General features: G+C 37.6%; 1 protein-coding gene across 15 annotated transcripts in view; it reads left to right on the top strand.

Annotated features, from left to right (window-relative positions):
* The window catches only part of plekha5 (pleckstrin homology domain containing, family A member 5), a 169587-nt gene that overhangs the window by 104929 nt on the left and 49699 nt on the right, over positions 1 to 14959 (top strand). For 9 of the 15 annotated variants that reach the window (XM_052118272.1, XM_052118270.1, XM_052118269.1 and 6 more), the window contains exons 4-5: positions 1053 to 1136; positions 8549 to 8587. In XM_052118272.1, coding sequence (XP_051974232.1) covers positions 1053 to 1136; positions 8549 to 8587 — 123 coding nt within the window. Of the gene's footprint in view, positions 1 to 1052; positions 1137 to 8548; positions 8588 to 9584; positions 9653 to 14959 lie in introns of all 15 variants that reach the window. The other 6 variants (XM_052118273.1, XM_052118275.1, XM_052118274.1 and 3 more) reach the window with 2 other exon arrangements.

Raw genomic sequence — 14959 nt, 5'->3', positions numbered from 1 at the left:
TGTGTGTGTGTGTGTGTGTGTGTGTGTGTGTGTGCGTGTATTTATCACTTTGTGGGGACCAAATGTCCCCATAAGGATAGTAAAACCCGAAATGTTTGACCTTGTGGGGACATTTTGTCGGTCCCCATGAGGAAAACAGCTTATAAATCATACTAAATTATGTTTTTTGAAAATGTAAAAATGCAGAATGTTTTCTGTGAGGGTTAGGTTTAGGGGTAGGGTTAGGTTTAGGGGATATAATATAAAGTTTGTACAGTATAAAAACCTTCTTAATCTTAAAGGGATAATTCAGCCAAAACGGCAATTCCTCATCATTTACCCACTAATTTGTAATATTTCAAAATGTTGTTACTAATATTTCGGCGCTCTAGGTCCAAACAATGCAAGTGTATGGGACTCCAGCATGACTCTAGTGGTTTAATCCATGTCATCAGAAGCGATATGATAGGTGTGGCTGAAAAACAAATTAATATTTAATTTATAAAAGTTTTGAAAGTGAAAGCGGAGATTCATAGTAAAAAAAATGACTTAAATATTGATCTGTTTCTCACCCACACCTATCATATCACTTCTGAAGACATAGATTAAACCACTGGAGTTGTTTGGATTGTGATTTTTTTTTTTTGAGCTTCAAAGTTCTGGCCACCATTTTCTTGCATTGAACGGACCTTCAGAGCTGAAATATAAATATATAAATATATATATATATATATAAATTATATTTCTTATTTCTTTCTTGTTATTTTGAAGTACCTCGAAATTGTCTTGACATGTTTTGTGTGAATCACCCTTTTAAACTGTCTTGGTCAATCTAGTTAGAGCTGATCGACCACTTTGTACTGGCAAAAAACAGCTATAATTTTCCTAAAACCAGCTTGAGTGCCTCAAGCAAGTGTGAGCTGATATGGCAGCATGCAAATCACTTTTTTTTTGAAAGTCAAACAGCTATCATGCCTGTTATTGAGTATAAGGAGTGTCTAGTTGTTTTGAATTAAAAATAATTTGCTCGTCTGTAATTTAGCCATATTTCTTTTTCCTTTTCTCTCCTACAGTCACAATGAACGGAAGGTGACCTGCAAGCATCCCGTCACAGGCTGTCCATCGCAAGACAACTGCATCTTTGTCGTCAACGAACAGTGAGTCATTTCTTTCTTTCTCTTCAGTCGGTCTTCACAGTTTAATAGTGTTTTGAGTCAGAAAAGAGCACTTTGTCTGAAACTCACAAAATATTTCAATGTCATGATTCATGCTGGCAATTGCACCCCACTACACTGATGTCACTGTGGAGCTGGACGCCTCTTGGTATTTTTTGGGGTGTATTAAATCAAAGTCTTCTCTTGCAGTCCACTGGCAGCCATCTTTGGATTGCTCTCAGGCTGCTATTTTTCTCTGCAAACATTCAACATACAAGTGAATGGGGAAAAACCAAAATCTTCAAAACGGTTTATGATCAAAGAAAATATTTCAAATCAGTAGTGAATTCTGACAGCACTTATATCATAAAAAGTGCTTATTACCTAAGAGAATTTTCCCCGCTTGTATGTCTAATGAGCATTCTCCAGTTGATTGACAGGCGATGTCTGTATCTAAAAGGCGACTGGCCACTCAGGATATAAAAGCATTATTATTCTCTATTAGTCTCACAAAAACATGCACAGTTCACAAAAAACAAAAAATGCATTAATAATAATACAATTATATTTTGCATACAGTTAATAAAACTGTTAAAACTGTAAAGGTTTTTTAAGGAATTAAGATGTTCTCTATCTATCTGTCTGTCTGTTTGTCTGTCCCACCTTTCCATCCATCCGCCTATCTGTCTGTCTATCTGTCCTACCTTTCCATCCATCTGCCTATCTGTCTGTCTGTCTATCTATCTGTCTGTCTGTCCTACCTTTCCATCCATCTGCCTATCTGACTGTCTGTCTATCTATCTGTCTGTCTGTCCTACCTTTCCATCCATCTGCCTATCTATCTGTCTGTCTGTCTGTCTGTCTGTCTGTCCTACCTTTCCATCCATCTGCCTATCTATCTATCTATCTGTCTGTCTGTCTGTCTGTCCTACCTTTCCATCCATCTGCCTATCTATCTGTCTGTCTGTCTGTCTGTCTGTCTGTCCTACCTTTCCATTCATCCGCCTATCTGTTTGTCTGTCTGTCTGTCTGTCTGTCCTACCTTTCCATCCATCTGCCTATCTATCTATCTATCTATCTGTCTGTCTGTCTGTCTGTCCTACCTTTCCATCCATCTGCCTATCTATCTGTCTGTCTGTCTGTCTGTCCTACCTTTCCATCCATCTGCCTATCTGTGTGTCTGTCTGTCCTACCTTTCCATCCATCTGTCTATCTGTCTGTCTGTCCTACCTTTCCATCTATCTGCCTATCTATCTGCCTTTCTATCTGTCTGTCTATCTGTCTGTCTATCTGTCTATCTATCTATCTATCTATCTATCTATCTATCTATCTATCTATCTATCTATCTATCTATCTATCTATCTGTTTTTGTTCTACCTTTCCATCCATCCACCTATCTATCGTCTGTCTGGTCTGTCTTGTCTGTCTTGTCTGTCTTGTCTGTCTGTCTGTCTGTCTGTCTGTCTATCTGTCTATCTATCTATCTATCTGTTTTTGTTCTACCTTTCCAGCCATCCACCTATCTATCGTCTGTCTGGTCTGTCTTGTCTGTCTGTCTTGTCTGTCTGTCTGTCTGTCTGTCTGTCTGTCTATCTATCTGTCTATCTGTCTATCTGTCTGTCTGTCTGTCTGTCTGTCTGTCTGTCTAACTAGCTACCTGTTTGTCTATCTATCTATCTATCTATCTGTCTGTCTGTCTGTCTGTCTGTTTTTGTTCTACCTATCCATCCATCTGCCTATCTATCCATCCATCCATCCATAATTGTGTTTTTTATTTTTACTTTTATAATTCATATTCTCAATAGGTTGTCAGTATTTTATTAATTTTGTATTAATTCAATAATTTTTAAGGCTGACAAATGAATAATACATCCATAAATTCTGCATGACAGTAATGAAAATTCAATATTTTGGAACAAAACAAAAATATATATTTTATTTATTTACATTATTATTATTTTTATTTTGCATTACACGAATTTGGGGGGGGGAAATGTGCTTGTGTAAATATTAATCAGACTTTCTTTCTTGTCCAGTTTTGTGAGTTTCATTCAAAAACATAATTCTCAGTGTGTCTGCTAATGGGTGCATGTGTTACTATGTATTTACTCCATTTAAAATGAGTGAGCCACTAAATAGTCAACACACTCCCACACTTTCACACAAAGCCACTACCAATTAACAAGCCAACAATTAACAGAGAGCTGAGAACGTGATTATGCTCGGGTGTCCGGGGTGAATGTGGACAAGACTGCTGCCAACATTAAGTAAAGTCATGACTTAGTCTGGGAAAATTCAGTCTGGGAGATGACAGCACCGTTGTTCTCCTCCTCCTTCACAGCTCATCTCTCCTGTCCAACATGAGCTACTCTCCTGATAATTGCCCATAGCCGAGTGCTCCGAAACCACTGGAAGCGCTGCACCACTGTCAAACACATCTCTAGTCTTTATCTCTCTCTCTCTCTTTCTCTGTCTGTTGTCTTCCTTCTCGCCTCTTCCTGTGTCCTCTATAAAAGTCAACCGCTTCTCTCCAGTTTATCCAGGATGAACTGCAGAGCTGCAACTTTAATATCTGTAGTACCGCTTCCATCTCTATCTACCGATACCAACAAAATCATCTCGTTGATAAACTTCAAAATCCTCTATCTCTACAGATATGATGGGTGAGACTGGATCTGATATAGAAAGAAAAAATGTGTGCAGGAGATATTCACTTTGGAGGAAGACGCATGGTGATGCCAGAGGCCATATTTCGATAGTGGTCATGACTTTAAAGGGTCGATATAAGAAAAATGATAATTCTGTCACCATTTATTCACCCTCATGTTGTTCCAAAGGTATTGCTCTTATCCATACAATGAAAGTGAATCCATTAAGCTCAACAAATGACCAAAAAAGTTGACTCTTGTTCTGTATTCCAAGTGTTTTTAAGCTATACGATTGCTGTTGTTTGAAGAACAGTCTGAAATGTAAGTCATTATTCACCGATATTCTTCCCATGCACCATCATGCATCCAAATATATTCAAATATGGCACACCACGACACATCACACCATGTTTAATGTAAGTGAAGCCAAACACCATTTAAACTGGTTCAGTTTAAATTTGCAAACAGATTTAAATATGGCAAGACAAAATAATGAGAGGCATTTTAGTTGTTTAAAGTCTAAATTCTGGCTTGCTGACAATTGTGGGATCCATTTTTGTACCTGTTTCAATTATCACCTCCATCATGCTTTTTCTGTTAATGCAGCAAAGTAGATGTTAATGAGATTTACACTTATTTTTACTCCACAATGTGTTAGATGATGTGAGGAAAGTAGCACTCGAAGGTGTGTTTGTGAGATGGTGCCATAAGCGATGTCAAGCATGGCGTGAAATTTCAGCACGAGGAATGTGATACAATGCTCACGCAGGTTTTGATTACTCCAAACCATCTGATTGGTTTTTGGCTTCTCTTTGGAAAGATCTCTTTTCAGCCAGTTCTTGCTTCAAGAGACACAGTAGCTCAAATGATGAAGTTTTTTTGATTGATTTGTTGTTGACACCAGCATAGTTTCATGAGAAGGACTTTATTCATTCAACTTATACATCAATCACATACGCTTCACGAACACTCGTTCGGAACCAAAAGTGTCTCTTAGTTTCTAATGTATAACTCATAAGGCCTTTTGATATTAATATCATTAATTAACATTTTGTTCTGGGTAGGGTGAAGTGTTACACTATATGGTTTGGTTTAGGGATGGGGTTAGGGCTAAGGGTTAAAATTACAAAAGCAGTTTTGGATTAAATACTACAAAGACACAAGTGACACGTCTCTCATTGGGGGGTGAATAAATCATACTATTTTGTACAAATTAACTCGTACTAATTGGTATGAATTCGCCACCGATTGTGACAAATTCTTGTGATCATGTTGGCTGACACCTGTCTACAGGTAGGACTGGTCAGTATGTACTGCAGTTAGGACAGCTTTAGGTTTCTTCTGCATGAGAGCGATAAAGTAATAAATACAGACCGTGACAGACTCCAAACAAGTCAAGACAAGGAAAAACGTCCTGTTCTTAGTAGTAGTAGTATTAGTAGTAGTAGTAGTAGTAGTAGTGTTGAGTTTAGTTGTTTACGGTTGATGAGCGACACGCAACTTGCCATTTTAATTGAGAATTAAAGTTATTTAAAAAAATATATAATTTTTTGGTTGTTTTTAATCAGGTTATTGCACAGATGCCAGACCTATCATTCATTTGTAATGTTATCTTTTTTTTTTTGTTTGTTTGTTTTTTTTGCATCTTTCAAGCTCCAAATAAAAAGAGAAAATGAATGAATCAATGTCTTTTTTCTCCAACCACTTTTTCATCGAATTTCCATCAAAATAAGTATATTGTGATATATAGAGTATACTGTTGCTGGGATTATAAAATTATCAGGATATTTGATTTTGGTCATAACACCCATCTCTAACTCTAGATGGTCCTGGGAAGGTTCCTTGGAACTTCATCAAACCATATTTCTTGATTAAAAAAATATATATTTTTAAGTGTATCTAAAAGTTAATTTTTTTTCAGACATAATATATAGAATTGTTAGATTGGCCATTTAAAAAAAAATTGCATTAGAGACATTTGCACAGAGAAAATGAATCTAGTGAAAGAAATGGATACAGAGATTTAGTCAATAAGGTAAGATAGAGATGTTTATCTTATTGCATTTTGGAAAAGATCATTTACCAACACTAATTAATTCCTCAAGAACACACTTGTCGTTAAGCCATAGATTTCCTTCAGACTGCAATCTGCCTATATCTGCCTCCAAGATAAAGCATTGTGTTTTAAGGCCATTGGTTTGTCTTAATCAGCTGGACAATAAACTTTTCTGGGGTATCGACAGGTGTGGAGAATAATGTATCTGCTCCTGTGCCAACCAATTGCTGGAGACAGTTTATGAACTGATTCCTGCAAAGCTGCTTTTTTTTTCCTACTGCTTTTTCTTTCTTTTATTTTGCAGTTTCCTGAAATGTATTTTGTGCACAATGTGTTGTCAAATATATTCAGTGGAAAGTCTTTGGCATTGATTTAACTGAGGTTTCCTAAAGCTGAAGTGTGTCATTTTTATGTTGAAGTACTACAGTAATAATATTAAGAGATACATTTTAGCAACATTTACTCAGCCAATGGCCTGAGTTTGGGTTTGTTTGACCAATGACAGATTGCAGAATTATTTGGGGAAACCTGTTTGTAAACTGTCTTTATTTTGGCTAATCCATTTAGTAACGCTATTTGCACCAAAATTGCACACTGTAGCTTTAAATTGGAGAAGTCCATAACTCATCTACATGCCTGGCGTAGATAAACCCTTGACAATCACCATTGCCATGTCCACTTCAGAAGCAAATGTGTGGGAGAAGTGATGCCAAGATCCTTTGCGCAATTGTGGCCTCTCCACTGCGCTGATGGAATAGGCTAATGGGTTTAAATGGTGCGCTGGAGCTTTGTTCTCTTGATAACAAGGTTACGGTGGCCCACAACTCTTTTTCGCGCCCACTCGCTTGCCTCTGTCTTCTGGAACCTTTCTTTGCTATACCATGCCCTTAATGAGTATTACATAGCTGTAATTTATTTCAGCTTCTGGCTGGAAGACAGCACACAGCCTGTTACGAGTGCTAGCCACAGTCACTATTGCTATACGGTGACAACATGACCTCTAGCTTCCCCTCGTCATTGTGGAACAACATTAATTTGCACAGTCACTTCGTTCATCAGTTTATATCACCATCCTCATAATTTCTCACATTTCCTCATTTCGTTAGACTGTTGTGATATATGAGGTTGGGGTACCCTGTAATAGCGCTCGTCTAGCCTTATACGTTTTGAGAAACACTCCAGATGTTTTTCATTACCGCAATGGCGTAAACTCCCACCCTCGGGTGCAAACAGGTAACTTTGCAGTCATGTAAATATGTGCATGCATTAATCAAAATGTGGAGGCTGTTAGCATAGCTTCCAACTTTACGCACATGTGGATTCTCCTAAAGTGGTCATAATGGGGGGCGACAATGCTGCAATCAGAACACCACTGCTGTGAGTTGAGTTGATGATTATTGTGTGGCAGATGCAAATGCCACATCACTGACACAATATTTCTGTAGCCAAACATTACAGGAATGGTAGAGCTGAGTGAAATGAGCTGTAGGGAGGCACCGATATGATTTTTCTTTTTATGTGAAAAAGGGTATTTTTGCACTTTAAAACAACAGAACTCAAATTTTTCATGTATATGCTGTATATTATAGAACATAACAAATCCATACTATGTATATGTTGAGCAATTCCATGGAAATGTCAATCACATTATGAAAAAAGTTTTATTCAAAGGAAAAGATAACCCTAATGGATAATGCCACCAAGACTGCTAGAGGGCGCCATTGGCTCACACAGCATTGCCTGAAGCGATTAATGCAGACTATATTTTAAAAATCAGCCTTTTATTGTTTAGTAGCCATGCTAGGCCATATTACGATTTCAATCTTAGTTCAATCATTCATGCTTCATTAATCAATATCATACCAATGTCCAAAGTTGCTCAGCTTTTTGGCAACTCAAGAACATGAGATGCTGCACTGAATAGTCTCTCTCTCTCTCTGAGCTGGTGCTTGGGCAGATAAATACCTGCGTGCAGTCCGCGCAAGCAATGGAAAGCGATCTTTTGTTCATGCGCCACTAGTCAAGAGGATTGTCGCGTTCGCGTAATATGAGCGTGAAGCGATCGACTCTGTTCCGCAACTGCTTTCGGGTCCTTGAATAACGTATAACGTGTGAGGAAGGTCACCCGCTGGACTTTCTGTTGCCCTCCTAGGGTAAGATGGTACCCTCCTAGGGAGTTGGTGCCCTACACAGACTACGTAGTATGCGTGTAGGGAGCGGCGGTACTGCTTCGATGTATTTCCACATCGTTGACAGCGGCCTTTGCTTGGTTGCGCCGTGATTATTATTAGATCGATCGAGAGTGAAACCTGAGCACTGAGGGGTGGGGAGGCATTTATATCGGCTCATATTTTCGGCCTTTTTTCTCTTTCGGCCAAAACAAAAAATTCTATTTTCGGTGGCTGAAATTTCCTAATTTTTTTGCTTTCTAACTTTTACTTGAAGCTGGTCAACCAGCTGTATTTTGGGGCATGGTTAACTAGCTTACCAGATCCCCACCAGCTTAGCCAAACTGGTCCTACCAGCCCTAACTAAGACCAGAATAGTGATACAGGTCAACCTCGACCCCATCAGCTGGTAGTCCAGTGGTTCAGCCACCTAAATGAACATGTTAAGCCAACTTTTATCTTGCTCAAGTATTAATTATACATTTATTCTGAAATGTTTTAAATGACAACGGTTCATTTTCCTTTCCTTTTTCTGTTTTCTAGCCTGAATTGTGGGAAACTTGTTCATTTTGCTTTCAACAGGTAAGGCTTTTGCAGGGAGCAGAACGGTTGCCTTTTTTGTCATCACTTCTCTTAAGTTTCATTTGCTTCTTTTAAAAATGGGGCCTCCATTAATCTCTGGTTGTTTTGCCATTCTGTCTCATTAATTCTGCTCAAACACTAACCCGCGGCACTCTTTGAATTAGATTGCCTGATATCCTGCTATGCATTGCTAATGTGAAGATATGCAAGATTTATGTGCAAGATTTATGTGTGCCGTCCAATTTGTCTTGCCCACGTAGAATAAGAAACATGAGTCTCCTTTCACTGAAGTTGCACCGTTGTTGCGCTGTGGGGTGCGAGCTGTCGATCTCCATTATAGATTAATTATTTTGTTCTCCGCTATTTCAGCAGGGCTTCTGTAATCCTGCACATTTGGTGTGCAACAGAGAGGTCTTTGCGTCTGCAAACACTCATTTATCAGGCGTGACAGCTTAACGTACACCGATACAGGACTTGACATACATGCACCCTTGGTGGCCTCTTGTTAGTTAAAGAGTGATGGCATACTGGTTGTAATTGATGTTAAGAGACCTGCCTTTGACAGGTTCATTGTAAATGTGAAGCTTTTACGTTACAGTTTGCAAAAGTTAAGTATGATAAAAAAAAGGAACACACCAAGGAAAATTGCACATCAAATCGTTAAAGGAAGAGTTCACTTCTTGTGCATACTTTGAAGCACGCAGCACATACAGACTAGATATTTATTTAATTAAATTGCAGCCTTTTCCGGTTTAAAAATCATATTGGGTCACATAGCAACCTGCTACCCTCAAAAACATGCATTAACTGAAAGGGCTTCACTCCAAAATAAGATCTTCCGCCCAAATAAAAGCTCCATTTAAATGGAAATGATATATGACACATATATATTACTACTGTACAGTTCTATCAGGAAGACTCGCAGGCTTGAGTGAAATTTAATATTACATTATTTGATTAATATAAAACAGGAATGTAATGTCTCTCTTTGGCGTAGGCCCCGTCTGGTGGTCCGAAGAAGTTGTAATCTGAACAGTCATATCCTGCCGGAGATAGGAGGCATAGGTGAGGAGCCAACCCCCGTGCAGGATGGGACTCAACTGATGGTGGTGGTGTGGAGGAGGTTGTGCAATGTGATGGATTGTGAGCAGACTTATAAAGCAATGTCTTAGATGTGATTGGCTAGGAGTTACCTAGCTAATGGTGCGATGATGTACAGCTGCTAATCTTCCCGCTTTGAACTACGCTGCACTTACATTTATTGTAATAATATTAATAAATCAATAATTGTATTATATTTAAGCAATACCTCACATCTGTGTTGCTCTGTTGTTTAACACTTATAAATAACTTTTGTGTTTTACATTGGGCTGTGAGGATCTTTATAAAAGCACTTCATTTGATAAAATGAAATGATGCAATACGTTGATTATTTTTTATTTATTTGATAACATTTTCAATTTATATATTTAGATACCATTTTGATGATACATTTAAATAAACTGTTCAATACGGAATTAAGAAAACATAAAATGGAAAACATGAAGTTTGTGTTTTTGACCATTTGTGACAATGTGAGCTAAAAAACGACTTTTTGTGTGTTTTTATATTTTCATTGTTGTTTTTTGAGTAACAGTTGCTGGTAAAATTATAAAGATGCTGCCCTCAAATCGTCTGTCTCACAGTATTGTATTTGACAACTGCAACGTAAAAAAATACAGAATTCATTAGTTTTAATCAAAACCAAAAAAAACAGGCATCGTATCGGCAAATACGGAAAAGGATAAAAATGATATTATTTTTAAATATTAAAGCAACTAAGGTAAGGAAAGTTAAGCTGCTTTCTAAAAGTGTCTTAGAGGGCTGCTTCCCTAATTTTGGCAATGTGTTTCCAGAGCTAAGGAACTAAAAAATATCCCAAATTGCTGGTTTACTTGTCTTTTTTTTAGGGGATAACATCTGGAATACAAAGTAGGGCGGCAGTTGAGGCCTTCAGAGAATAAATTTAGCGATACGGTTTGAAACAGTTTTCAAATACATTAAGCTGGAAAGCCATTAAAGTCTACATGAATTGAAAATGTTCCATTTACTTTCTTTGCAAACATTTCTGGTCCTATTTTGAACGATTTTGCGTGCAAATGTTTCCATAAAAATGGCTTCGTAATCCTTCATCACAATGCCGTGACATGCTTCTTTTCATCTGACGTCACAAGCCCTCTTACATTTCAACCACTCCCCTCCAACGACCATATATGGACCTCTTTTTATGATCCAATCAATTGCAGATGGATTAAGTAGAAAAACAAAAACCTGTAGAATCATTGAAAACAACTTTGTAATATTTCAAGCTAAACAAAACCGTTTCTTGAATATTTTCCCAGTGTCGTCTTTTTATGTTTAGACATTTTAATTTTGTGATCATTCTTAATGTTCTTCACGGTTGCTGCATTTAACTCCCAAAATTATGTTGCCGTAGATGAAAGAGGGTTGAGTTGAAGGGCTTTAGAGAGAGATAGCATAAGGACGAGAAATCTGAAGGCTTGCTTTTTATCTCTGTGACCTCTGGTTGGTACTTGTACCCATCCCACCCACAATCTCCTCTGAACGCACACACAGTCAATTATCTCGCAATTCAGCGTGGCTTTCGTCAGGCTAATTTCACACGTCCTGCCACTCTTCCTCTGATGTCTGGCTGAAGGCACTGTCAGATGTCGTCTGAGTGATGGCCGCCAGCGGGGCTATCGAGCAGTGTGCTAAAGCTCATTATTTTAGAAGGGATTAATTAATGAACGCTAATAGCTGTGTTGAATGGTCAATTTAATTTCAGCTCAGTGGTATGGAAGGTAGAACTTGGATCCTTGTACTACCCTGACTCAACAGTCAACCTTGTCCTCTCCTAAATTATTATGTGATAGATCATTTGTGGTGTCTGCTAAGGCAAGCATCTCTATTACTGTAGCTCATAGTTAGGTTAATCCTTAACCGTAATTATTAAACTTTCGTGGTTAACTCCACCTGTATTGTTTTTGCTACAGACAATGATACCCCAAAAAATGTGGCTTATTGAGGACAGTTTTACTTGTACTTTTCTAAGTGATCAGACCTGATGGACGAAAAATGGGTGAAAGAAATTGTATAGACTTCCGTTGAAAGAGAGACTCGAGCAATATCTAGGAAGTAAAAATCCCATTACTTTTCTTCATAGTCAAAGGTTGTACATTGAAGCAAATGCTTCTGTTAAAGCCATCAATCGACATTATTTCAACGTAATTTTCTGGTGGAAAACAACACGACCTGTGAATTCAACAAAGAAAGATCCACCAATCAGAGAATTGTAGCAAGCAAAGTGCACCAAAAGAACTCTGCAGTGACTGTCCACTTCCATGTGAATAACGCAATAGAGTCGCTCTCCGTACACTCTCAAACTACTTACAGGGTTTGCACTGTCATGCAAATCCTAGAAAAGTCATGGAATTGAGAAATGGCATTTTCCAGACCTGGAAATGTCATGGAAAAACAAGTTACCACTGAATGTTTTGGAACAAATTATTGTGCTAAGAATTCTTTAAGTTTGGCGCGATCGTGGAGCATTGCGAACAAGCGCTACTCAGAGCCAGCGTTGAGCAAAATGCGATGCTGCATAAATGGAGTGGATTGTTAATACCCGTATCGCCATGCGGTGGCTCATTTTGCACTTTGTTAATGCTTGAGAATTTCGCTCAAGATGGCTCAAGTGCAAATGGATAGTGGATAAGTAAAGGAATTAGTACATTTCATATTTACATTTTTGTTTGGATATATTAAGGTAATATCGCACCATGTTAATTCCATTCAAATCTGTCATTATTAACAGTGACAATTGTATGTGAAACTGAGGATGTGAGGTGCTAAAATATGGGCCAAACTCCGTCCCTTATTAATTTAATATAAAACACAATTCTTTTCCCTTTAGTGCTGAACGACTCTGAATTATACATGAAGGTTTATATGGTGAAGAACAGGTGAAAGAAAAGCCGTCAGTGTGAATGTCTGATTCACAGTTTAAGTGCTTCTCACAGAATACATATATGAAGAGTTTCTCCCTCTGTGGTCTGTGGTCGGAAAACAGTTTGCAAGAATTTTTGTCTAATTTGTGGGCAATGCAAATAATCTCAAACCATCTTGAGAGGTGCTTGGAGTTTAATTAAAATTAAAACATTTAACTGTACTAGCATAACCTATATATCTGTATATTTCCACTATTTGTTTGAATAGGAGAAAAGTCGCTTTTAAAACAAATCGAATTGGGCATTAAAAAGCTGACAGTGAAACATCCAAAAGATGTGATTGGAGGACAAGACAAAGCAAAAACTATGTGTTTACAGTAACAACAAAAACAAAATTATAAATTATATTAAGAAAACTTTCTTGAGTTATTATAGTGTCATTGTGGTATTGTATAAGGTGTATTTATGACTGTTATATACACAATGCTGAAGTTTATTTTCATAAATGGGTAAGAACTAGTGCTGTCAATCAATTAAAATGTTAATCGACTTAATTACATGAAATGGTGAGTAATTAATCGTATTAACCGCAATTGATCGCATGTATGAATATTTACTGAGAAAGCCCCTCAAATAAAAATAATTCTATAATAACAAAAATATATAATTATTTACAGTATAATTGTTTGATCATTATATCTAAATAATTATAAAATGACTATATATTATAAAAATTATAATTCATTAAAAGGCATTACATTGTTGTGGTAGACACATAGAGCATTGATGAGGCAAAAAGTGGCTTTAGTAGGCAATACATGTATTTCCATATTATTGAACATAATCATTCGCCTACAGTCCACAGAAATCCAATTTGCAATTGAATTCGGACATGTAAACGTGCATCAGATGAATGCTTTTAAAGTGCCTCAGTTGCATCGTGCCATCAACACAGCGTTTTTGGTCGCTGTGTCAAGTATTCGAACCCAAGCATGTGTTCTCATCTTGAGATGTCGCAAGTAGTGTCAAGCAAGCCTGCGGTTTGTTCTACAGTTGTGCTTTGCCCATGCAGCGCAAGTATCGCTTACTGCCCCCTACTGAAAATAGGTGGTACTTCAAGCTTGAATTGATCAGATGGTCGAAATATTCCTTATTATAGTCCGGGGACATGATTAATTGCGTTAATTTGTTTGACGTGTTATTTTTTATATAATTAATCACACCGAATTTACATATATCACTTATAACAGGGACAATCCCCCTCGGAACAACCTGGAATTAAGTGCCTTACTCAAGGACACAATGTTGGCGGCTGCGGGGATCAAACCAGCAACCTTCTGATTACAAGTTATGTGCTTTAGCCCACCACGCCACCACCACTCCACTCCACTAGTGGTGTTTTAACACATTAAATCAACAGCCCTTGTAGAAACATTTGAAAACGCTACAAAAGCGTTTTGGAAATTCGTGATAAAGTCATGGAAATTCACTAGTCAAAATGTGTATGAACCCTGTACTAATATTTAGCAATACGCTTAATACATATTATTTTTATATTCTAATCAACAACTTGAAATGTATATTTTTAGATGTTCCATAATTGTTTATTTGATTACGTCATTCGCAGTACTTGATGTGATTGTTGTTCATTCACTCATTAAAGACGTTAATAAGTACGCAGTCTTGCACCTTTGACTTTTTGTCTGATTTTCAAATACGTTTTTGCTTCAAAGCAAAGTTTTTAACATTGTGAGGGATCTCTGAGTGGGTTGTTAGATTCATAACTCTGAACGCTTTTATAAAATTGTATAGAAGTGTATAGAAATTAATAGTAAAAATATTCGATTGCAACCAAGATTAAAAAAGTGGACAGACTAACTATTGCACTCTATTGATCCAGTAAGCAATCACCTTCACAAACCACAAAGAGCATTCTAGAGTTTTGCATGGGCAAACACCAATCCACTACTAAAAATACGGTTGTGTAATGCATTTTTTTGTGTGCTGTGAAACGATCTCTGTATGTTGCACTGTTGTGAGCATGATCAGCGGACTGTTTCAACCATCTCACAATGTGTCTCTGTCTATTTTCAGTGCAAAGTCAGATGCTTGTGTCGTCAAGTAACAGTCAAACAATCTGTGTTGAATGCATGAACTATATTTAACCTCCTGATCACTGGTTTGTCAGTCGCATATGTTAAGAAATCACCCGTGACCTACGAGATGCAGCGATCAGACTATCCGTTAAACTAGTGCTTACAGTATATTTACCCTTTTGTGAAATGGGGGTAATTTTCTCCCTCAAGGTGACCCAGAAGCCTGCCAGCTTTAATTTTTTCCATGGTTTTCTCTCCCTTGCTCCTGATAGCTTCGCTCTTTCTTGATG

Source organism: Xyrauchen texanus, chromosome 45, assembly GCF_025860055.1.
Source record: "Xyrauchen texanus isolate HMW12.3.18 chromosome 45, RBS_HiC_50CHRs, whole genome shotgun sequence".
Classification (NCBI taxonomy): domain Eukaryota; kingdom Metazoa; phylum Chordata; class Actinopteri; order Cypriniformes; family Catostomidae; genus Xyrauchen; species Xyrauchen texanus.
The sequence above is the reverse complement of the archived record's forward strand: the minus strand, read 5'-3'. Positions and strand labels throughout refer to the sequence as shown.